The 24,835-nt window shown below is 41.9% G+C and overlaps 1 protein-coding gene across 3 annotated transcripts in view; it reads right to left on the bottom strand.

Moving 5' to 3' along the window:
* The window catches only part of RASGRF2 (Ras protein specific guanine nucleotide releasing factor 2), a 233,099-nt gene that overhangs the window by 123,647 nt on the left and 84,617 nt on the right, over window positions 1-24,835 (bottom strand). For all 3 annotated transcript variants that reach the window (XM_026498699.4, XM_048221198.2, XM_044384086.3), the window contains exons 4-9: window positions 22,361-22,450; window positions 17,867-18,120; window positions 9,976-10,055; window positions 9,390-9,583; window positions 3,964-4,073; window positions 3,082-3,200 (exon numbers count right to left, since the gene is read on the bottom strand). In XM_026498699.4, the coding sequence (XP_026354484.2) occupies window positions 3,082-3,200; window positions 3,964-4,073; window positions 9,390-9,583; window positions 9,976-10,055; window positions 17,867-18,120; window positions 22,361-22,450 (847 nt within the window). The remainder of the gene's footprint in view (window positions 1-3,081; window positions 3,201-3,963; window positions 4,074-9,389; window positions 9,584-9,975; window positions 10,056-17,866; window positions 18,121-22,360; window positions 22,451-24,835) is intronic.

Genomic DNA, 24,835 nt, shown 5'->3' with positions numbered 1-24,835 from the left:
CACTTAATGATCCTAATTCACATTTCCACAAGACGTTGACTCTGCATAATGGGTTTTGTGCAAAATGTCAACTCAGAGTGCCTTATCGTCTACTAAATATCCATATATATTTCATGTTTTTGAAAAATAGAAACTCATTCTAAAATTTAGATCTTAGTTTTTAAATTTACATCATACTCTCACAGGCACTAGACTAGATGCTCTTGTGGGCATTACTAGTTCATGTAATCTTCACCATATCCCTCAAAGTTGGGTACTATTAACTCCAATGTAAGGAGAGCAAACTGAGGCAAAGGAAGTTTAAGTAAATTGCCCAGTATCCTACAACAAGGAAGAGGAGGCAGGAGTTGACCTCCAGTGACATGGCTATACTGTCTTCCTATTATTGCCTCGGACTCTTACACTTTGGTTCCACAAACTTTGAGTAGATTTTAGAAAATGAATGACATTATCAGACCGCCATATGATACAGTCCTTTGCATTCTGCTCATCAACTGTTTAATAATTAGAAACAATTTACAGTAAAGCTTCTGTTATTTCAATCACTAAATTCCCACAGGTTGACATACGAGATTAGCTGATGCCCCTGTTTCAAGGAGAACTTTTGGATGACCTGGATGGCTTCTTTTTTCTAGTCCTCAGAATAACAATTCATTTATGATTGAAACCACACATATATTTGTGCATATGCACACACACACACACACACACACACACACTGAAACATACCTCATACCATCCCTAAAAGTAACATAAATACTAGTGGACAATTAGAGCTAAGTTGTAGTCCATTTCAAAGAAAATAGAATCCTTCAGGTTTAAAAGAATAAGAAGCCTACCTCACTGGGTTTTAAAATCTGTTAAGGGTATTTAGAAGTGATAATAGGAGCAACCCAAGCAAAACGATGTAAACTTCCCAAATTATATGTCACTGGATTCTTTTCTACTTTCGGATTCAGGTCTGATTTTTTAAAACCAACTTTATTGAATAATTCCTAAAGACACTAACCAGCCAAACAATACAGAAAAATACTGTAAAGACAAATCAGTATATCAACATCAGTACAATAATAACATCGGCTATATTAATAGGTGACAGTAGTGCTTTAAACATGTGGCACAAACAGGCAATCAATAACATCTGGACAGGAATCAAAGAGAGAAGCGGCTCATGAGTGCTTTCCCTCCAGGTGCATTGAAAAAAAAAACGACATATTCAATATACTCGGCCTTCCAGTATTTTTCATTAGAGATGTTTTTTCAAACTTAGATAAGAGCAGTCTAAGTTTGTAGAAATAAATGTTTATGCATCATAATACTTGTCAATCAAAAGATCTTTCAGAAATAGAATACTAGTTACAGAAACATTTGTTTGCATTCTCACGTATTATATAGCTCTAGTCAATTAGTATTTTTTCCATGAACCCCAAACACAAGAAAAATACAAAACAAGATATCTAACAACCAAAATTGCAATTCAACAAGCAATTCAATTTACTCCAATGACCGTCTTTCAGGTATCTATAATGGAAAGCAGCATATAAGGCAGGAGAGGACTCATAAACACGGCCCTTCAGAGTTACAATGGCTGGGAGCGACTGGCGTGCCAACGTGGACCTGTAATAAACAAGAGGACGGAACACACGCACGAGCAGTGAGGGGCCTCGAAACCAGGAGGAAGGAAAATTCATTCTAACTGTTGGGAAGGGGAGAGAAAGATGAGGAGAAAATTGTAAAAGGCTCCCCAGAGGTGTCTGACCTGAGCCCGGGAGGACAAGCCAAACTTCCGCAGGCACAGAAGGGATGGATGAGGGCAGCCCCCGTCCCCAGGCTGGGGACGGCGCACGGGAAGGCACAGAGCCAGGCAAGGGCCAGGAAGGTAGGAAGCCATGTGGGGACACAGTCTGTGCGGAGGAAGAGAGGGGGATTAGGAAGGCCTGGTGTCGTTTACCACTATAGCCTACTATATTTAAAGGGAAATCAGTATCAAAAGCCAAAAATGGGAGAAGTTATCATTTCCTAAAATATACTTCCAAACTTTAACATATGTGTAACTTCTCTCTCTGTAAATAAATAATGGAAAATAGAACAGCACGTGTTACATTTTTTAAGTATTCTGTGCAAAAATTTATGTTCACAGCTCAAACAATGTCTTGTTGGATGAGGTAAAAAAAAAAAATGTTAAGCAGCACATTTTGGTAGGCAACGGAAATGCAAATATCTTCAAGTGATATCGGCACAGTAGGAACAGGCACTACCTTAAAGGTTAATCCTAGTTCGTGCCACTGCTCGCCAAGTTCAAAACTATAAATGTGGGCAATGCATCGTCTCAAATCAGCTCCGTGGGGCATGCTCCCTCCCCTCAGAGCACCTGAGCACCGAGCAAGGGCTGTGGCTGAGGTTTAGAGCCCTGGAGGGAGACGCGCTGTGAGGCGGCTGCTTCTCCAGGTTCAACACTCCAAAAGCTCCATACACTAGGAGATGCTTGCAAAGCACACATGCCACCAACAAGACACATTTCACCATTGCCAAAGCCCGGCGGGGGTCAAGAGACATTTCACTGGGCAACTGGAGCTGCCAACAGAATCAAATCATGTCATGTGGGGCTGATCCAGAAGTGCTGATGAAGAAGGGGAACAAGAGACAGCTGTTTTCACTGCGGACATTGTCCCCACCGCTATGTGAAAGGGCTTTGAGTAATGCAAGTTTCTCTTGGGCCTGGGCCTGCGTATCGTCGCCACCTGGCTCTGCCACGCCCATCGGCCAGACCGATCTGTCCTCCTTGGAGCTGTAGAGAACGTCTGGTCCGCTGAGGAGGACAGTCCAGTCAGAATGTAACTTATTGTCCCACTCGTGCTTTACTATTATTGTGTTGCTGTTTTTCATGGCCCCTGAAAAGAAACAGCACAAAGGTGGGCCTCAACCACAGCCTCGGTCAAGGCCATGGGGATGTCCTGCATGAACGGTATCAATCGCACAGCTACATCAAGCCTGCTCCAAAATGCCTTCCGGGATCTGCCAGTGATACTGTGACAGTCGCAGAGATCGCTAAGACCGTGGGTCCGCCGAACAAGGACTTACCTTGGCGGATGAAAGTCTGGCTGGTGTCCAGCAAGATATCACAGCCCTCTACGATCATTCTTTCTATGGCAAGGTTCTTCCTTATGTTTTCAGTGTCACTCACTTCATCGTGCATTATCCTGTCAGACACAGCACGGACAGATCTCAGGGAGACGGATTTTCTATATACTAGCCGGTGTGCAAAGAGCTCTATCTGGGATGCTCAGTTTTGAACTTGGATCAGTATAACTGAGGCTGTGGGGAGAGCAGACCTCCAGGCTTCAACCGGCCATGACTCAAACAGAAGCCAATGTATGTAACGATTCTAAATGACAAGTGGGTCAGCGACTCAAGTACCCTGGGGATACTGCTTATAAATGCAACAGGAAAGCAACATATTATTTTATGAACAGCTCCCTTCATTGAAATTAGAATGCCATATCTTAGAGGTGGAGCAAATCAGAGACCTTTATACCATTTATTCCATATAAGCTGAAGGATCACAGATGTAAATAATTCCCTGAAACAGTGAAAAGTCACGGAAAAATCCAAAATACACTTTCTTTAGCTTCTTGCCAAATATGAACACAAAGATACAACGAAAAATCATTTTCCTATTATGCTAAAAGAAATGTTAACATTTTCTAACTTAAACCCAAATATACCTATAATCTCAATTATATAAATTCACAAGCTATAAAAACATATTTTTTTTTCGTGGTTAAAATTAATGTGTAAGCTGATTCAGCACCCCCTGAAGAGCTAGCATTTCACGTTAAGGCGAATCTGAGAAGCTGCACTGTGTCTTGCTTCTTGCTCCCTGGACATAAATATATTAGGTTTCCACAGAGACTTACTCACTGCTTTCTCGAACCAAGCCTTTATTATCAGTTCTCCACATACCTGGATAGTTCCTCTAGTTTCGATTTAGCAAACTCCAGACTTTTCCTTTCCACGTGCTCATGGGGTGTGTGAGCTAGGAGTTCATGAAGTGTGATGATATACCTGGGGATCTGAATGCAGTGAAGGCCGGCATGAGCAAGAGGTCAGCATGAGTAACCCGGACGTTCTCTACTATGCTGCCATCATGTCTGAGAAGCTCATCTCTACTTTCACAGCTGTGAAATGAACTATGCTTCAAACTTACACACACACACACACACACACATTCACCAACAACACAAGAGTAATAAAATATTATGTTCCAAAGAAAGAGTGGTTTCTTTAGATTTTTTAATATAATCTTATATTTCCTAATCATAAGATTTGAAAATTGGTTCATAGGGAAACACACAGTGATTATCAAGTCACATGAGCCTGTATTTTAGATATATTTGTTCAAAAATGTTTTTTTTTTTTTTTTTTTTGAGAAGGAGAGAGAACATGAGCGAGGGGGAGGGACAGAAAGAGAGAGAGGGACAAGCGGACTCCCTGCTGAGCCGGGAGCCCCACACAGGGCTCGATCCCAGGACCCTGAGATGATGACCTAAGCCAAAGTCAGATGCTTAGCCGATTGAGCCAACCAGGCATCCCCACAATTTTTTTTTTAATTCATAATCCTACTGCAATGTTCTAAGAATTAAAACTTAGGGGAAGATATATTCACCTTTATTAAATTCTCATCCTACTTCACCTTAACTCATCCTTCTAGCAGTAAAAAGTGTTGTTTAATTACATTATTTACTTATACTTTTGTTTATGGATAAACTACCTGAATTCTGTCAAAAGCAGAAACTCCACCAGCCCTATGAAGATTTTTAATAGAATACAGTAGAGATTTAACTCAAGTTATAGGGATCCTACATATTCATTTTTTACTGGCTTACAGTCTAAAATTTTTAAGAAAGCTGGGGCAGTGGGCTTAATTTTAACAACAACACGCATGAACAACAGGAACCGTAATACTGCCGCTATGGGTCAGATCGGAGCTCGAGGTTGGCGTGTACACCCAAAGCTCCAGAGCAACGTAAGGGTTATTTCCCCATTTTACAGAGCTAAGGAGGAAACAAAGCGTGAAGCGGTCTCACAGTAAATGCCACAGCCAGCCACGATCATGGCTCTAACTGGTGCACGAGCCCACTGGGTCCCTTCTGTGGGGCCTGGCATCTCACTGGGCCCTTGAAAAGACTTGTGAAAATGAAGAAAGTAAAACAGCCTCCAGGGTGCTGGGCGAGCTCCTTCCCTCCCGTCCCGAGGTGTCGGCAGCTCCATCCACGGATCTGCTTTTGCTCTCGTGCAGGTGGTGGCCTTCGTGGGGTTATTTACTGTTGTTTACTGCAGGCCCATGTGTATGCATGAGCACAAAGGGCAGTGCCATCAGCACAGACACGGATCTGCAGCTGACACTCTGGGACCGCGTCCTAGGGAATGTCATCGTATTAAGGTTTTGGAAGTTCAGACAGACTCCTTAGAGGAGGGAGACCGCTCCCTCTGTAAGACATGTGGAGGACACTTTCTGTCTCTCCATCCCATAAAACCTCTCCTGGAAAAGGCCCCCGGGATACGTACACTTTCACATATCCCTTCCGCCCAGTGCCAGGAAGGATAACAGGTGCCTCTAAGTCAGCAGTCCTGCAAGAAAATCAAGGCAATCAACAGCTAATGCACTAAATTTTTCATAACAAAGGAGGTAGGAGTGGGAGAGCCTGACACTTAGAATGCATGCACTGAAAACCCACAAAACTAAGTTTAGTCAATAGCTTCACGATCTTCCCCCATTAATTAAGTCTATTTTAGAGAGCTCCTTGGCTAAGATTCAAGTAGATGGATTTGAAATTCAGAGACTGGCCCTTTCTACTTTCTGCTGGAGCAAAAAACGAGCCTGAAGCTGCCAAGAAGCCGGGAAAGGACGTTCTGCAGAGAAGTGGATGGCTCTCCAAAGAGCTCATCTGTAAGGCCAAGAGCTGATTATAAATCTGTTCCCCCCCAAACCAAGAATTACAGTAAGTGCTGTCCAGATGAATCTTAGTTCTCCTTTCAGTTATGGAACAATCCTTGTCACTTTATAGACATTAATTAGCTTGCTCTCCAATTACAGCGAAGAGGTGGCTGGAGCTCCAAGTGGCTACTTTCTGGAGAACATCTCGCAGCACTGTTCTTGTCAGGGGCAGATCGCATGATTGGCTTACCTATGCGCTTATGAGCAGCTGAAGCCAATTTAAACAGTACCCGTCAAGCCACTGTCTTTGCTAATTAAAAATTATATTAATGACTACATTATTTTCCATAACAAAGTTTTTCTTGGCAACACTTGGACTTACTGGTCTGATAGTTCAATTAAGGATAAACTGAACTATCATCGAAATTCTACCATTCCTCCATGTTTCCATAGCTCAACATAGGGTGTTAACAGCAGCAACGGACTTGATAAAGAGCCCAGAAAAAGGTAGAATATCACACCTTTCTCTTCTACATACACACAGGCTAAAGGTCGGCAATTGCCTCTCTGTGCCCACACCAACCTCTGCCCCCATGTCTAGACTCAAGAGAAAGTATGGCCAGAGGTCCCTTGGTGGCATGAACCAGGGTCACCTCTTCTAATGCTGCCTTATAGCAGAAGAAGTGTAGTGCTTCCGCCCCGTCCCAAGGTCTGGCCTCCACCAGAGCAAGGTGTGGGTGCCGTGGTACCACTGCCTACACAGACAGACGGGGGAAGCAGCAACGGTTACATCCTCCGAGGAAGCCAACGCTCCCTTGACTATTTCCCCTCATTTGTGAAAGAGCCCAAAGGGAACAAGAAGGACAGATGAACCTAGTAAGAAAAAACCTTCAAGGTTCTAGATGGGGCAATTTCCCCCCAAGTGTTCCATATGGTCATTCCTACGGAGAAGGCGGGAAGAAGAGACACCAAATGAACAAGACAGAGGAGAGACACCCAAGGAGAAGGAGGCTCTTCGGTAGCAAATTCTGATGGTTTCCCCTCTTGGTCTGTTCAAAATAGTTATAGGGAAGCCAATAAAATAAATGGGACAATTCAATGTTCTTTCAATTTGCACATTTCTTGCAGTTTGGACCAACTCTGGCTAAATTCTTCAAGTTTGAGGTTTCTCCCGGAAGAGCGGTTCTCATAACCAGTGCCTTTGGTCTGGAAGAAGCCAGAGAACCTCAACGTCTGACCCTTCAACTAAATTCTAGGGTTTGGGTCCACCGCAGCCTTGGGGTAAGGGTTCCTGAACAAACACCAGGCTCCTTGCACAGCCACGTAGTTACCCAACCCAAACTTTTAGAACCGGTGTAGCCCCCCTAGGATTCCAGAGTCAGAGAGCTAGAGCTCTGGGAGATGACTAGAGCTCAGGTGCCTCAGTTTTCAGAGTAAGAAACTGAGATTTAGGTTGGTTCAATTATTTTCCTCAAAGATACAAATGAAGAGTGAGCAAGACATCCAGGTCTCCTAAAGAGTCTCAGTCCAGTGGTTCTTTCCCGACATTATGGGAATTCTTTGGAGTCCATCAAAGAGCGAAGCCATTCTTATTGGGCTTAAAATCCACAGCAAAGGAGGGCAGGTGGTAGGAGAGTATCTCAGCATTTGTAAGATGGTCCAAAGGGCTTTCCAAGGTCCTACATTCTATTGTGTTTGGACACCTCCCCTAACGCAGTTGTGTCACTTTAAAACATTGAGCGAGGGGCACCTGGGGGGTTCAGTTGGTTAAGCATCTGCCTCAGCTCAGGTCATTATCCCAGGGTCCTGGGATTGAGTCCCAAGTCAGGCTCCCTGCTAAGTGGGAGTCGGCTTCTCCCTCTCCCTCTGCCCCTCTATCCTGCTCCTGCGCACGCTCTCTCTCTCTCTCAAATAAGTAAATAAAATCTTAAAATAAAATAAAACACTAAGAGAATGACACCAAGGGGAAATTAAATAGGCCTCGGGAAGACATCAATGGGCTGCCAGAAAGGGAGCTGGGTACCTCCCTGAATGTTCCATGTGCCTTTCACAACTCTATCTTTGAATATTCACCTCAGGAGAAGTTGCTGAAAAAACACAATTTCATGTATTTAATCATAACCCAGAGGTAACTGCCAAAGGTTCAAACAGAATTTCAGAACATTGCACTATATAAAGTTTGTTTCACTATAAATAAGAGCTTAAATTACAATTTTTATAAGGTTAAAAAAAAAAGCAAACTTTTTTTTTTGCTTTGAAGTTTTTCTTGCAAAATATTTCCTCAGAGAGGCAAAGTTCAAACAACTCAGCTTCATGAAAGAACACAAGAACATTATAAAGTTTCACTGTATTTAAGTTGTTTCAAATGCATCCTTTTGGTTTTTGAAAATCCTACTAAACCTCTATGGTGACTTCCAGGATTTCAAGCAGGGTTGACAAACTTTAGGACAAACAATTATGAACCAGAGCAACATTTCTTTCTGAGGCTACAAAACGATCGGCCGGGGTCAGTGATGCTGGTTCAGGGGGGCGAAGCTCTCCGCAGAAGCCCTAGCACATGATGAGGAGAATGGGTTTACCACATGACAATCTGGAGGCCTGGCCAGAAGCCCCGTAAATTCCACAATGAGAACAGTCAATGCTTGTCCAAAAGAACAGAATCGACACTTCTCAAAAGAATAGGAGACTCGATTTACATTTTGGCCTCCACAGCCCTCACTCAAGGACTCTTAACGGTAAAGCCCTAGATAGAGGCAGGAACACAAGGGTGCTTGATCCCTCGGGGTGCTCTAGTGCCAGAAAGTAAATGTAAGGACAAGCCCCAGCCTCAAAGCAGCAACCCGACTAGGAGCCAAGGGTCCCCAGGTCCAGCCAGGGCCCCCAGAGCCTCCACAGCTTCTGTGACCGGGCCCATCCTCCTTTTGCTCCCAGAGCTCCAGACAAACTCAAGATGAGCTACATGGGCAATTTAACGGGGCGGGAGGATGGGCAGGAAAACAAAGACTTTCCCAGCAGTCTCTCCACCCCGCAGATGCCTTTTATGCAGCCAGCAGAGACTGGAACTTTTGCACAGCATCCTATTTCTGTAAACCTGATAATATTTTTAAACATGCTGGAGGAGGAGACTCCATGGAAGAAGTCTGTGTGGAATCTTTCTGTAAAGAGAAAATTGTGCTACTTTGCAAAAAAATCCTTCCTGATTTAATTGCTCCAAAAATGCCTGGTTCAAAGAAAAAAAAAAAAAAGATGCCTGCTTTTCTTCCCTATACTACACAGACAGAAAATGTGTGGCATATATTTGTTTATCTCAGGGTCAAGCTCAAGACGACAGATGACTGCACGTGTGCCGTAATTCCCCACAGGGCATCCTTACACACCTTGCTCCGGTCCCCCTCCGTATCAGCACGGCCAGACTGTAAGTGACTTCTGAAATGCATCCCAGATGACTTACCTGGAACATTGGATAGGTCAGGAACGTTTCCAGCATCCTCCCCTCACAGGCAGGGTTGGCTTCATACTGTTTTAAGAGTTTGTCAAAATCTCTGTTTTGCTTACAATTGGCAAGCACTTGGAGGCTGTACTGGTGATTACGCACAAATTCTTGATAAATGTTCAACATGGGGAGCAAAATATCAAACAAATCAGCTGGAAAAAAGAAGTAAACATGGCAGTTTCTCTTTGTGCTTGGTAAAGTATCGAAAGGGTGAGGAGAGACTCTGTTCCCTCCACGGGACTGGCCGAGAGCAGCTCCCAGCACCGGGGTCACACGTGCGTGGGGCCTCCCAGCTCAGATACCTGCATGACTGATCTGGTAGAATGCACCCGGGGGCAGGGCGCAACTCTAGCCCCACATGCACCAGGACAGGCCAGGGGTAAGAAAGGGCTGAAAGGGCAAAGAAACACATGCCCAGTACCTAAGGAAGCTCACAGGTCAACAGGGAAATTCGGACAGCGTAGGCTGAATGATGTTGAAGTTATTTTACTTTAACTATAGTCATATTAAGAAAAAATCTTTTATCTCTAAACCATGCACTTACCTAAAATTAGAGTAGGCCAGTTTGCTATCCTTGCTTTCAGTCCTTGGTGAAATATTTCATGAAGAAACATGATCGTTTCGCTATTTAAGAAATGGAAAAATAATATAATCCAGTCATTGTAAAGTGTCTATTTTGTTAAAGAAGCCCACTGAGTCCTTAAAGCTTTAATAAGGTCATGATAGATATGCCTCCCAGGGCCTCCAAACTGTTTACCCAATAATAATATGGATTGCACTAGCCCTCATAAAGCAACGTGCCTTTAAGACAATCTTTTTTTTTTTTGTACAGATTTTATTTATCTATTCGTCAGAGAGAGAGAGAGCACAAGCAAGGGGAGCAGCAGAGGGAGAAGTAGGCTCCCCACTGAGCAAGGAGCCCAATGCGGGACTCAATCCCAGGTCCCTGGGATCATGACCTGAGCGGAAGGCAGATGCTTAACCAACTGAGCCAACCGGGCGTCCCCCTTCCAGACAATCTTAAAAATTCAAAGAAAATTTTGAGCTAAGCTTCAAATACTGGAAGACAGTAAGCACCAAATCACTGTCATATAACTCTATCAATTTATAATAGAAACATCTTTCTACTGCTAGAATGTAGCACTTCAACTGATAATCAAAAAATTAGTTATGATCCTTCTTCTCTTAGATTTAATTCTAGATGATAACTCAGGGAAAGGACTCTCTCTTTCATTAAAATGAGTTTTGACAGAAGACGGGGGGAAAATCCATCGCGAAGTTTTGGCAGAACTCTACCGTAACTACTCCTAAGACTCCCAAGCGGAAATGTGAAAGAATTCTCTGAAATGGACAAAGCTTACATGGAAAGACTAAACGAAGAACCATGCATTGTTAGAGATCCATATTTCTAAAAGGTTCAAGAAGAGTAATTACCAAAGCAACTTCTGCTTTCTCCTCATTACAATTAACCCACTGGCATGAACCTCTACAGCCTTTTTTTTTTTTTTTTTAAGATTTTATTTATTTATTTGACAGAGAGAGAGACAGCCAGTGAGACAGGGAACACAAGCAGGGGGAGTGGGGAAGGAAGAAGCAGGCTCATAGCGGAGGAGCCTGATGTGGGGCTCGATCCCAGAACGCCGGGATCACGCCCTGAGCCGAAGGCAGACGCTTCACCGCTGTGCCACCCAGGCGCCCCCTACAGCCTTTTCTGAACTAACACATCCGCACGATCAGATACAGAATCGTTCATGTAAGGGAGACAGTCGATTTGTTGAAGTCAAACTCCACTACGAGAAACGTCAATGGGAAATCCTTAACTTTTTCCAAGTGGGCCCTGAAACAAACTACACACTGCTTGATTTATTTTTCTTTTATAGAAATGTTAACTAAGCAGTGTTTGTTCTTCAAGGATTTCAACCAAAGCTAGTTTGGTGGATATAGTCTATTAGTCTTTCAACCTCCGTCCCAGCCTCCTTCTAGGTGGACAAGATGGAAAGCTAAAGCTACGCTCCCCAGCCTCCCTTGTAAATGCGGTTCTGGATGTAAGTTCCGTGCCACCAGGTGCACCGACCGATGCACTTGAGAAGACAGGGAAGGCAGGAGTAGGGTGATTTTCCTGTAGCTGAAAATCAGTCATGGAGATGTGCGTGAGCGAGGGGCCATTCCAGCACCCGGCTTCAGCGTTCTGGTTTCTAGGCAACAGCTTCCCGGACCTGAGAGGCAGACACGGGAGCAACAGTGGTGGCTGTATTTTGCTAACCACTGAAGCATGTCTGCAGTGCTGTGCCCTTGAACTCAAAGCTCCAGCGGCAGCTCCCTGACATTACTCCTCTAGCTCCTCCAAAGACTTCTGTAAGCAGTGAACTCCCTCCGCTCCCACAGAGGCTTCTCTTTTTAAATGTATATAACTGATTTAAATGTATATAACTGATTTATCTACTTTCATATTTTGATACCTGGATGGTTAGAAAACAGATGAAACAATCCTGAACGTAGATAGGGAGGTGATTCTTTTTAAATATAGACTCGTGAAACTCAAAAAAATCGGGGCGGGGGGTGGCTCAGTTGGTTGAACATCAGACTCTTGGTTTCAGCTCAGATCATGATCTCACGGTCGTGAGATAGAGCCCCTTGTTGGGGGTCGGAGCTCACAGAGTCTGCTTGTCCCTCACCCTCTGCCTCCCCCTGCTTGCTCACTCTCTCTCTCATAAATAAATTAAAAAATCTTAAAAAAAAAAAAAAAAAAAAAAGAGGGGCGCCTGGGTGGCTCAGTCGTTAAGCGTCTGCCTTCGGCTCAGGGTGTGATCCCGGTGTTCTGGGATCGAGTCCCACATCGGGCTCCTCCCCTAGGAGCCTGCTTCTTCCTCTCCCACTCCCCCTGCTTGTGTTCCCTCTGTCGCTGGCTGTCTCTGTCAAATAAATAAATAAAATCTTTAAAAAAAAAAAAAGAAATTCAAAAAAATTGACCTGCCATAACTGTACCTCCCACTTAAAGGCAAGGTAAGGAATCCAGTTAAACAACAGCAATGACAACAAACACCCTATAAGCCTCAGCTGTAAAAACATACCCCCTCAGTATGTTAACTGGAATTAAAATAAAAACTTCTTTTAAGAAAAGAAAAAAAAAAAATAGAAACACATATCTTAAAAATAAATAAAATAAAAAAATAAAAACAAACCTCTTCAAATCTCCATTAGGGACTAGGTATAGTCAACAACTGCTAACTGTCTAACTGTGTGAAGAGCTTACAGCCTGGCCTTCCAAGAGGCACGGCACATCCCGACTCCGAATTAAACAATATGACCAACCTGGCCTTCCACACTGCAGATCAGGCAATCCAACAGTAACAACTCCCCACAGGAGACCTAAGAGCCACGCGCTGCGGGCTCTGCCGCCATCACCAGAGTGCAGTTTACCATCCCGCCCACTGTCCTCAGAGCTGTTGGAATGACATGCTTGGGTGACTGAAGCATCGCCCACATGCGAGCCTCGCAGCCTGAGGAGCCCCCCCTTAGGTCCCTTGCAATGTCCCACACACTTGAGAGCGACCATTGCCCCCTCATGTGGGGAGATCTCCCTCCCACCTCACCACAGAGAAGCTTCTAACCCTCTTTTAACAAGTTACCATCCAGGGGCACCTGGTGGCTCAGTCAGTTAAGTGTCTGACTCCTGGTTTCAGCTCAGGTCGTGATCTCAGGGCATTGAGATCAGCCCCAAGACGTGCTCTGCACTCGGCATAGAGTCTGCTAGACATTCTATTTCTCCCTCTCCCTCTGCCCCTCCCCTCTCAAATAAACAAATAAATAGTTTAAAAAACCAAGTTACTGTCCATCAACCACTCTTTCTGCAGTCATCTATAGACCCCCAGCCATGCCTTTTTAAATATTTAAATGCATTTCAATTATGATCTATGATTTAGTCCCTAAAAATCTTCCTTACAGTATGGGTTTTCACTTTATAAAAACCCAGGGAAAACAACTTTTACTTCAGAATTGCCAATAACTTAAAGTAAATGCAGGCTGGGGGATGGATAAAATAAAGGGAATTGAGAGGACACCTACCCTCTTGAGCACTGAGTAATGTATAGAATTGTTGAATCATTACATTGTACATCTGAAACTAATATAACACTGTCAACTATACTTCAATAATAAAAGAAAAGAAAAATAAGATAAATGCAAAAAAGCCTAATTCTTTAAAATACAAAATAAAATACATTGCAATAATTTTTGTTCTTTTTCTTAAAAAATTTTTTTTGACTACGGTTGATACACAATATTATAGTACTTTCAGGTGTACAATTAGTAATTTGACAAGTTTATGCATTATACTATGCTCACCACAAGCATAACTACCATCTCTCCTGTTATATCACTATTACAATGCAATTGACTGTACTTCGTATGCTCTTTTTATTCCCATGGCTTACTCATCCCATAACTGGATGCCTGTATCTCCCTCTCCCCTTCACCCATTTTGCCCATCCCCTTACCCACCGCTTCTCTGGCAACCATCAGTTTGTTCTCTGTATTTATGGGTCTGATGCCACTTTTTGTTTATTTATTTATTTAATTTTAGATCCCACTTTTGAGTGGAACCACATGGTATTTGTCTTTCTTAGTCTGACTTATTTCACTTAGTAAAACACTCTCCCCATCCATGTTGTCTCACAGAGCACAATCTCGCCCCTTTTTATAGCTGTGTAATATTCCAGTGTGTGTGTGTGTGTGTGTGTGTGTGTGTGCGTGTGTGTACATACCCCCCACTTTTTCCTTACCCATCGGTCTACTGATGGACACTGAAGTTACTTCCTTAAAGGAGTATACAGACAAACATACAGATGTGGGGAACATGTTAACTAACAAAACTAATATGTTACTTTTCCAGGTTTTTATAAAAACAAATAAACAAAAAAGTGGGGTGGGAACACAAAGTGTGTTGTGCCCCAGTCCCTCTGACTTGGAGAGCACCTAGGCAGCTCTTCTGCCACTTGGCAAAGTTCTAGCGTTGTCTCTTTTTTTATATGCCAGTTGCTCTTTTAAACTGTGGCTTTTACTCTGTGCCCAAGGACAGAGGAATCTGCTCCTGGCCCCTCAGTACTCTCTAGTCCCACTGCTGTTTGTAGCATCAAGGGTCGATGCCCTTTGTTACCATGTCTCCCTCTCTCTTGCTGTTCTCTTGCCCTTCTCTCTGTCTTTGGTTATGCAGAAACTGTTCAGTCAAGCCCTCCGTTCTTCTTCAGGAGGAACTGTTCTATTAATAGGTGGGTGTAATCTGTTGTGCTCCACGGAGGTGGTGAGTTTAGGGTCTTCCTACATCACCAACTTGGAGCAGAACTTCCCAGCTACTCTTTTAGCGCCTTGAGTTCTGAGCTCCAAGCTCCCAGCTCGTTGGCAGTCCTTTCTCCAACACTACTCCTGTCATAATTCTGGGCAACTCTAATATGCACAAAAAAAACAGCAGTTCCATATCCTGGCCTCTAGGGGCTTTGAACCCCTCTCCTCTAGGGATCTTACCCTCCACTGACCTCAATCAACACTCCCCTGATTATACTTTAAACCTTGTCATTGTCAGTAACTGCATCCCTTCCCTATCTCAGTTTCAAGCAAACTATTCTCTGACCACCTCCTTATCTTTCAATTCACTTCCTTTAGAATTCTGACTCCAAAAATCCTTTCACTCACCAGGACCTTAATCCATGATCCTGTCATCTTATCACTGACCACCGCCCCCTCACACCATCATTTCCCTCTCCGCACAGTTTACATTGCCTGGCTCATTGTTATAATCTCTTCCTTGCCTCTACTATTCATTTCTGATTTCATCATATTAGCCTCACACAACAGCAAAAAAGCCAACCATCCAACTACTCTGCACTTGCACCCATGCAGCTGAAAGTGGCTAAAAAAAACCACAACCATCCTGACTAGTCTCACTGCAAAGTCATGCCCACCAGCCTAATAGAGTAATATAGGCTCTTCCAGCCGCCTAGCAATTATACTATATTATTTTATACCTTTCCTCTCTTACCTAACCCCAACACTTTCCTTCTATCAGCACTGTCACCACACGTCCTTGCTTCCTAATGACATACGTGTCAAGGTACTATTCTTTTCCTCTCTATGCTTCCAACTCGATTTGAACATCATGTTCTTATCCACTTTTGTCTATGCAAGCTTATTGCTCCAGCAATTTCCCCCTCTCTCCTACATCATTTTCCCCTTGTTATCAGTGTAATTTTTATTGCATCTTAAAACACACACACTTTTTTATACTTTTAAATTTACCTCCGGGTAGCATCTTCTTTATTGGCTCCTCTCTATAGCAACACTGAGTTTTCGATACCAACTCTCTCCAATTACTACCCTTCCCTCATTCTCTCCTAAGTCCCCTTCAATGAGGCTTTGCCCCTCATCAAAGTTACCAGTAAGCTCTGTGTTAAACCCATGCTCAGTTCTCAGTTATCATTTTATTTGACCTTTTTGACATAGCTCATTCTCTCTTGCTCTGGTTTCCAGGACAACCTATTCTACTGGTTTTCATCCTACAACCCTAACTGATCCTCTTCACTCTCTTCTGTGGGTTCCTCTTCATCTTCTTCATCTCTAAACGTTGGAATATCCCAGGGCTCAGTCCTTGTTCCTCTTCTCTCATTCATCTGTGCTTACTCCCTTGGTAATCTCATGTCGACCAACAGCTTTAAATACAATTCATATGCTATTGAACCCCCAAATTTATATCTCCAGCCCAAACTCCTTCCCTGAACTCCAGACTAATATCCAATTCCTGTTCCACCGATTTCTCCATCTGGATGGCTAATAGCATCTCATGCTTGACAAGTCTGTGACTAAAATTCTTAATCTTTCCCCCTAAACCTGTTTATACCTCAGTGTTCTCCATTTAGTGAGTAGTTACTCTATTCTTCTGTTGTTCAACCCAAAAACTTTGGACTTTCCTTCAAAACCCCACATCAAACTCATCAGGAAATCACAGTGGCTCTATTTAAAAATATACCCACTTTATCACTACCTCCATTACAATCATCTTTTGCCTATATTATTGCAATAGCCACCTGCTACAATCATCTCTCATCTGGTTTATTGAAATAGCCACCAAACTGATTTTCCTGTGCTCTATTCTCAACAGAGAAACCAGAGTGAGATTGTAAAACATAAGTTACATGATGGTACTTCTCTCCTCAAAATGCTACCAGTATCCGCCTATCTTATTTACAGTAAAAGCAAACATCTTTACAGTGTCCTTTTGTTACCTCTTTTCATCCACATGGACCTTAGTTCCTCAAACAAGCAAGCCAGGTCTGCCCCAGCCTCACGCCCTTTGCACATGCTGTCTCCTCTGTCTGTGTTGCTCTTCTCCCAGATAGCCAAATGGCTTGCTTCCCCATCAACTTCAAGTCTTTATTCAAATATCAACTTATCTTTGAGGCCTTTCTGAAGGCTGGCTAGAGAAAAACTATGGCACATCCCATAATGTAAAACAATGTAGTGATTTTTTAAAAAATAGAATGCTCTTTAGACGTCAATATGGGAAGATGTCTAGAACATACTGTCAAGTGAAAAAGGCAAGTACATATTAAAGTTCACTGTCTTTTGTGTAAGAAGGGGGAAAATAACACTATATTCATATTTGATTGGATCTACATCAAGAAATACTAGAGATATAAGAAACTAATGAAAATGGTTAAATACAGAAAGTGGGGGAAGTGGGGTGGACAGACACAGAGTAAGAATTATTTGATGTTTTTGTGTTGTTTTGAATTTTGAGCAATGTAAATGTATTATGTATTCAAAAATAAATAATTAAATTTTACATAAAACACACCCTTTCTCCCCTTTTCCTCTCCCCCTCTTGATTTTTTCCACAACACTCATCACCATATAATATACTACATATTTCACTTATTCACTATTCATTGTCTCTCTTCCCACATCAAAATTTAAGTTCCATGAAGGCAAGGATTTCTTCTTTGCTCACTGAGGAATCCTCAGCAGGAAGGACATTATAAATATTTATTGAGCAAATGAATTTGCTGCAGATTCTAACGCCCTCTGTTAGTTACTGTTCTTTCTAAAGTACGTCTGTAAAAATTACATGTAAAGACCCATTACTCACTCCATTTCCCTCAGTTTACGAAGGAGATTATCTTTCCCAACACACACGCCCACACAATGACAAGAAAACATATGTCAAATAGAGAAAAAAAAACAGAAAACTAGATGCCATGATTCAAGATAAAGACATGTAAATTTGGACAAATAGCGTAACACAAATGACAGCGTTCTTATTTTCAATATCATACACTCGTAAAGGTGAATTTATGATACCTATTCTTTTAAGAGTAACGTGAAAATTCTTTTAGGAAATAGAAATGCATTTTTCACATGACTCTTTGATTTATGCCAAGACAAACCTGTTGAGAAAAATGCTGCTGACATCATCATGGCTGATGGGAGGCTTCTTGGAGCTGGCCGCCATTCTCAGGGGCCGGAGGAAGCCATTGACCAGGATGTAGAGCTGGTGAACATACTCCGACTCGGCTTCAACCATGGTGAACACAATCTGGTTTCTCTTCCTCATACTTTCAGCATGAGGAGAACAAATGTAATCCTGCACAATAGTCTTCCATTTCCTTCTACACAACCATCCTCTCATGAAGCTCTGAACCTACAGTACAACAACAGAAAGATCTCAGGGAGCTGTGACTGTCTTTGGTAAGCCTCCCAGTAAGGATTCACATCCTGCGCCATATTAAACACTGCTTTTTCATTAATGCTTTAATGGTCCCATCACTAAAATAAATAATTTATTGTTATTTATATAATAGGCTTTATTATTATTTATATAATCAGGATTTTCCAGATAGCAGAAGAAAAGAGGATTTAAAAATAATATTTTTCTCAGCTTCACAAGTTTCTTCCATATCTTAAGCTCTTTAGGACTGCCCGTATGGACACCAGAATAGGATAATATTATATATTTAGTTATTAACTTTTTTTTAAAGATTTTATTTATTTATTTGACAGAGACAGCCAGCGAGAGAGGGAACACAAGCAGGGGGAGTGGGAGAGGAAGAAGCAGGCTCATAGCAGAGGAGCCCGACGCAGGGCTCGATCCCATAACACCGGGATCACGCCCTGAGCCGAAGGCAGATGCCCAACTGCTGTGCCACCCAGGCGCCCCTAGTTATTAACTTTTTAACAAAGGAATAACTTGAAGGTTTTTCTTTAACAATATAAAAGCAGGTATTAAGATTTTTTTAATGGTGGTAAAAAAGCACATAACTTAAAATTTACCATCCTAACCATTTTTAAGTGTATAGTTCAGTAGCGTTAAGTATTTCACACTGTTGTACAACAGATCTCCAGACCTTTTTCATCTTGCAAAACTGACACTCTATGCCTATTGTAAAACAACTCCCCACTACTCCCTTCCCTCAGCCCCTGGCACCCACCGTTCTACTTTCTGTTTCTGTTAATTTAACCACTTTAGATAGCTCTTAGAAGTGGAATCACACAGTATCTATCTTTTTGTGACTGGTTAATTTCACTTAATGTAATGTCCTCAAGGTCCATCCATGCTGTACCATGTGCCAGGATTTCCTCCCCGTTTAAGGCTGAATAATATTCCACTGTATGTACATTTTGTTTATCCATTCATCTGCTGATAGATGTGGGAGTTGCTTCCACCTCTTAGCTGTTGTGAATAGTTCTTCAGTGATCATGGGAGTGCAAATATCGCTTCAAGATCCTGTGCTCAATTCTTTCATATATATGCCCAAAAATGGGAATGCTGCATCATGTGGTAGTTCTATTTTTAATTTTTTGAGGAACGACCATACTGCTTTCCATAGCAGTTGAACCACTTCACAATCCCACCACAAGTGCATAAAGGTTCCAATTTCTCAACATTCTCATCAACGCTTATGTTCTGGTTTTTTGGTGGTGGTCATCCTAATGGGTGTGAGATGACCTTGCCCTGTGGTTTTGATTTGTATTTCTCTGATGTTTAGTGATATTGAGCAGCTTTTCATATGTATATGAATTCTCCAAAGATCATGTGTATATGACTTCATCTTTGCAGAAATGTCTATTCAAGTCCTTTGCTCATTTTTAAATCAGGTTATTTGATTTGTTGTTACGGAGGGTTTTTTTCTAGTAAGCTTAGAAAATAAGTGTTAGATGTCAGCTCATCTGACCCCTTCCATTTATACACAAGTAAACTAAATTTCATGGTAAGTCATACAGTAAAGATGCAATCAGACTTGGCATTCTTTTACCTGCTTGGTGTTAAGTGCAAGGATTCTCTCCCAGCCACATGGAGAAAACACATGTTAATGATTTGCAATGGAGATTATTTTGCGAAAAGAAACGTGAAATATAAGTAAAAATCAATTCTGTAGAAAACATGATAGCCTCTCAAATTGATCTGAATTTGATTTGAAAAATAACAGACAACCCTGAGAAAGTGTACTGGCCTGTGCGTTTTAGCCAACAAGTATTTACTGAACACCTTTCAAGTGTCTAGGTAAATGCTGGGTGCTAACCAGACATACCTTAACCCAAAGGTTCTGCACTAACCTTCTGGGTAACTTTGAACTCTGGTCTTCCATTTCCTCACCTATAAAATAATGGATCAAAACAATCTGAAGTCCTTTCTAAATACAAAAAAATTATATGACATTTATTAGGGTGTGTGATTTCTAAGTGGCAGATTCAGCAAAAAAGCAGGTTGCAAATCCACATATAATTGAAAGCATTAAATCACTACCAAATTTCCTTTTATTTTTTAAACAATTTTCTAAAGATTTTATTTTTATTTATTTGAGAGAGAGAGAGGGAGAGCACGGAGGGAGAGTGAGGGGAAGAGGCAGACTCCCCGCTGAGCGGAGAGCCCGCCATGTAACTCGATCCCAGGACCCTGGGATCATGACCTGAGCCAAAGGCAGCTGCTTAACCAGTTGAGCCACCCAGGAGCCCTCCAAATTTCCTTTTACTATCATTGCTATCTGTTCAACACATTCTTACACATCTTATTTTTTTCCCTACTATTGCACCCATATGGTCTAAATTATCCTGTGTTTAAACAACTACTCTTCTTTTGCATTGTTTAAAATTCTTTCATTCACCTACCAATGTTGTCATCAAACTGTCAATTTTCATGCAGGCCTTCATACAGTTGCCATGCTTCAAACAATAAAAATTAACCACATTTTAATAGAATTATGTGGGAGAAGTTAGATGCACATTATTTGGAGAACTCTAGAAGTTTCTGTGTAATATGATTAATTTCAATTTTTGGTTCCCTGAAGATAAAAAATTATGTTGACATTTGGCAAGATCAGAATAGAGAAACTAATTCATTTGAAACACCCCCTTCCATGCAGACATTAGGCTGATAGGGACATAAAGGACAATAGAATTGATTTCAAAACCTACTTAACAAGTTCAAAAATAATTTTTTAATTGCTTCTATTGAGAAATAGGAAGGCAGAAAATGTAAAAAGCATTTATCGTTATTCTTCCATTTAACAGAAGTATTTTCAAAAATCAACTTAATCGAAATTTGTGTTACATAAAATCTTTCCATTACTTAGTCAGGTATTGCCTGCTGAGCAAAAGCTGGTTTACTTACTTACTAAAAGACCAGTTTCTACCAAAAAAAAAAAAAAAAAAAAAAGAACGGGAAATTGTATTTTACTGATATCTGTGTTTGCAGACAACTGCATACTAAGAAAAGAAAGGCAATAGCATTAATCTTGTATCACAATAACATAAACCAAACTCAATTTAAAAAATTTTTAATTCTGAAAAGGGAATGGTGTTATTTCACTTTTTATTCCTTCAAAACTGAAAACATTGCAATTTAGTTCCAAGAAACATCTCTACTTCAAACACTGAGCAATATTTAAAGTTTTGTTACAGTTAAAGGGGAATACTTATTTAGCAAGGAAAGCAGGAATAAGAAGAAAATTAAGATGAAATAAAGATCTGAAGGTGTGTATCTAAAGATTAAGTTCTTTAACTGTGAAGCTTTTCACATAACGTTAACAAAGCTGAGTAGGTGATTGACGAGAGAATTGAGATCATGGAACCCAAACCCGAGATGACATAAATCAAACACCGTAGAAGAAAGTGAGTATTGGTGTCTGGTTAATTGCAAAAGTTGTACAGTAATACAGGACAGTGAGGTAGAAAGATCGGCTGATTATGCGGATGTTAAACAAGAAAGGAACAGCGATAATAAAACAGAAATCTGAGCAGATGTATTTAGTCAATCTTCTCACATGTTCACAAAAATCCTTTCTAAATAAGCACTGAAATCTAAATCTAAAAGAAATATTTTTAAATGTCATTTTAAAAAAACTCCCCTAAGATATGAAAGCAGCACAAATTCAGGAGGTTCAACAGCACTTACTCAACCCAACTTGAGAACACTATTGTCTTAACGTCTGGTTTTGGCATCCTTCCCACAGAGTCCAAAAGGGGATTCCCAGAACTGGAAAAAAATCTCAAGCTGAAACTTCTCCAGAGTAGCCACACTCGGATCACTCCGAAGGGCAAGTCTGAGAGCCATTAGAACAGATACACCAAGGGGCGCCTGGGTGGCACAGCGGTTAAGCGTCTGCCTTCGGCTCAGGGTGTGATCCCGGCGTTATGGGATCAAGCCCCACATCAGGCTCCTCTGCTATGAGCCTGCTTCTTCCTCTCCCACTCCCCCTGCTTGTGTTCCCTCTCTCGCTGGCTGTCTCTATCTCTGTCAAATAAATAAATAAAATCTTTAAAAAAAAAAAGAACAGATACACCAAGGTCGTTCTCAGCTCAGGGACAGGGTGGCAATGACAACACTACGGGACAGACAACTGATCACCACACTTCCCCAAAACCAGAAACCCCCAAGATCCTACCTTTTTAATCTTCTTGATGTCTGGATCCTCATCTTCTTGGTTGCTTTGGTAAGGCCGCATTCGTTCCTTGGTTTTATTAAGAGCGATAATCTAGAACACAGAATTGGTCCATTTCATGATTTGGGAAATACTGGCTTATGGCCATTAACTCATAGGAAGTTACACCTACAAGGTAGTTTATGAGATCCTCAGGAAACTCGTTTTTTATCCATCCTTTCTTCCTTTGACGCTAAGGCAGGGGAAGCATGACCCTCGCCACAAGCTTGTTAAGTTATGTTGCTAACAAAAGTGCTTATAAGAAGTGACTTTGCAAAGCATGAACTGAGACTGGGTTAGGAGAAATGTCAGCCCAAAACTCGGCCCAGTGACTAGGCCAAGGCCTTCGCAGGAGCTGAGTGGCATGCCGCCATCTTGCCTGATGCCCGTAATGCCCTGTGGTCACCAAATGCGATGACATTCAAGCCAAAGCTCGTGCTTCCCATAATCAGCCTGCAGCCTTCCAGGTACACATAGTACAGCAGATTCACACAATTCCTTGGGGAAATGGTAACTGCAAAAGGAACTTCAGAGCCTTGGGATTGATCCCAGCCAACCAAGAAAAGGTGAAAAGGTAAAAAGGACTGAAACAACCTGGGATCTCTTTATATCTCCAGCTCAGTTATGTGGCCTGTGAGGGGCAATTCAAGACCACATGGCCGCCCAATCCACTTAGGAATAAAATTCATTAGACTACCACTCAGTTGCAGGCTCTTATAAAGGTAAGAACCTACACAGATTTACTACAAGCAGACATTGAAAAAGTAAGAGTCATAATTGACTCCTCTGACCTGTCTTTACATTTTGTCACCAATACGAAATACACATTTCTGCCATTTTCTGGCAGAGATGTGCGAAAATAAAAGGAGTAAGAAATAAATTATTGTTCCTGCCAACTGACCACACAAGACATACCTGCTTCTGACAGTTTGGGGCTGCAATCTATATTCAGACTAAAACAGAACATAGTGAAGACAGATAAGCGTGCACAAATAAAGACTGGGCAACATTGCTTGGTGCTGAGTTTCTCTTGTGGAGTAAATGCCAGCCTCTTTCACTTAGCCGACAAGCGTCTGCTCTAGCTTACTGTGCAAAGAAAGAACACAATAATTTTGTTTTAAATTACAGTGCCTGATATAGTCTTTTAAAATGCAGGTTTCTTAAGTTTTCTGTTGTTGTTTTCACTGTATCAGACTTCAGGGTTGAACTGGGACATTAACAACACTAATGATATGGTGAGCGTGCTCTGCAACTATCACCGGCGAAGCAATCGGATCCAGGTGGAATCAGCTTATCCCCTTGCTCGGTGAGCTGGAGGTGATGCACACAGGCAGCAGGAGGTAAAACTCCCTCACAGGATTCAGAGTATGTGTTAGAGGAAGGTGTGAGGAACAAAGAGGAAAACATTATCCAATAACTGTAGAAGTGACAATAAAGCTACCAAGACTGAGGACCCTGAATCGTTCTGTCAATGGGATACAATCAGTAGTAGGTTTCATTCTGTTCTGTTCTTCTTTTTTTAAAGTTAAGAAAATGCTAATGCGGGGCGCCTGGGTAGCGCAGTGGTTAAGCAACTGCCTTCAGCTCAGGGCGTGATCCCAGCGTTCTGGGTTCGAGCCCCACATCAGGCTCCTCCACTAAGAGCCTGCTTCTTCCTCTCCCACTCCCCCTGCTTGTGTTCCCTCTCTCGCTGGCTGTCTCTGTCAAATAAATAAATAAAATCTTAAAAAAAAAAAAATGCTAATGCGCCCCTAGTCAGAAAGGGGGAAAATCTTGTTTTCTACATTCCTTTTCGGTTCTTCAGTTATTGACCACTTCCCGCGAGGAATAATGAGCAAGGAAAGGTACCCTCGGGTTTCTGTATATAGACAGCGGCACTTGTGAGCATGGGAGGACCCAGGCCCACCGCCACGGCTACAGATACCATGACCATCTTCTGTTCTTACTTGGCACGATCTCACAATCTGGGGGTGCAGGGCCTCAGAAGTTCATCTTCGGGGCGGGTGGAGGTGGAGGGAGGTAGGAATTCCAAATTCAGGAAAAAGTATACCCTAGGAAATGTCTTATACTTTAACTCAAATGTGTTTTTCAAAATTCTAGAGGGGAGAAGACTGCTTAGATATAGAAGCAGTAAAGTCTTCTGGACTTCATGTCTGGTCCTTCCTTAGTTGCCATTTGGGAGTCTAACTGAGTCTATGACAGATTCACACTACGATTGTCAGTCTACAGACAATTACATACTACAGTCAACTCTTGGTTATCTGAGCAAATGAAGGACAACAGGAGCACGAAACAATTAAAAAGCAGCATATTGCTCTGGTATTTTGCTGCAGCATATTTACTCAATCCTAACATAGACTAGATACCTTCCTAGCATAGATCTGTAGTCTGACCGTGTACACGTTGACGGCAAAGGAACTACGTTTGGGATTAAAATCT

This window comes from Ursus arctos, unplaced genomic scaffold (genome assembly GCF_023065955.2).
Source record: "Ursus arctos isolate Adak ecotype North America unplaced genomic scaffold, UrsArc2.0 scaffold_5, whole genome shotgun sequence".
Classification (NCBI taxonomy): Eukaryota; Metazoa; Chordata; class Mammalia; order Carnivora; family Ursidae; genus Ursus; species Ursus arctos.
This window is presented reverse-complemented; position numbering and strand designations above follow the sequence as displayed.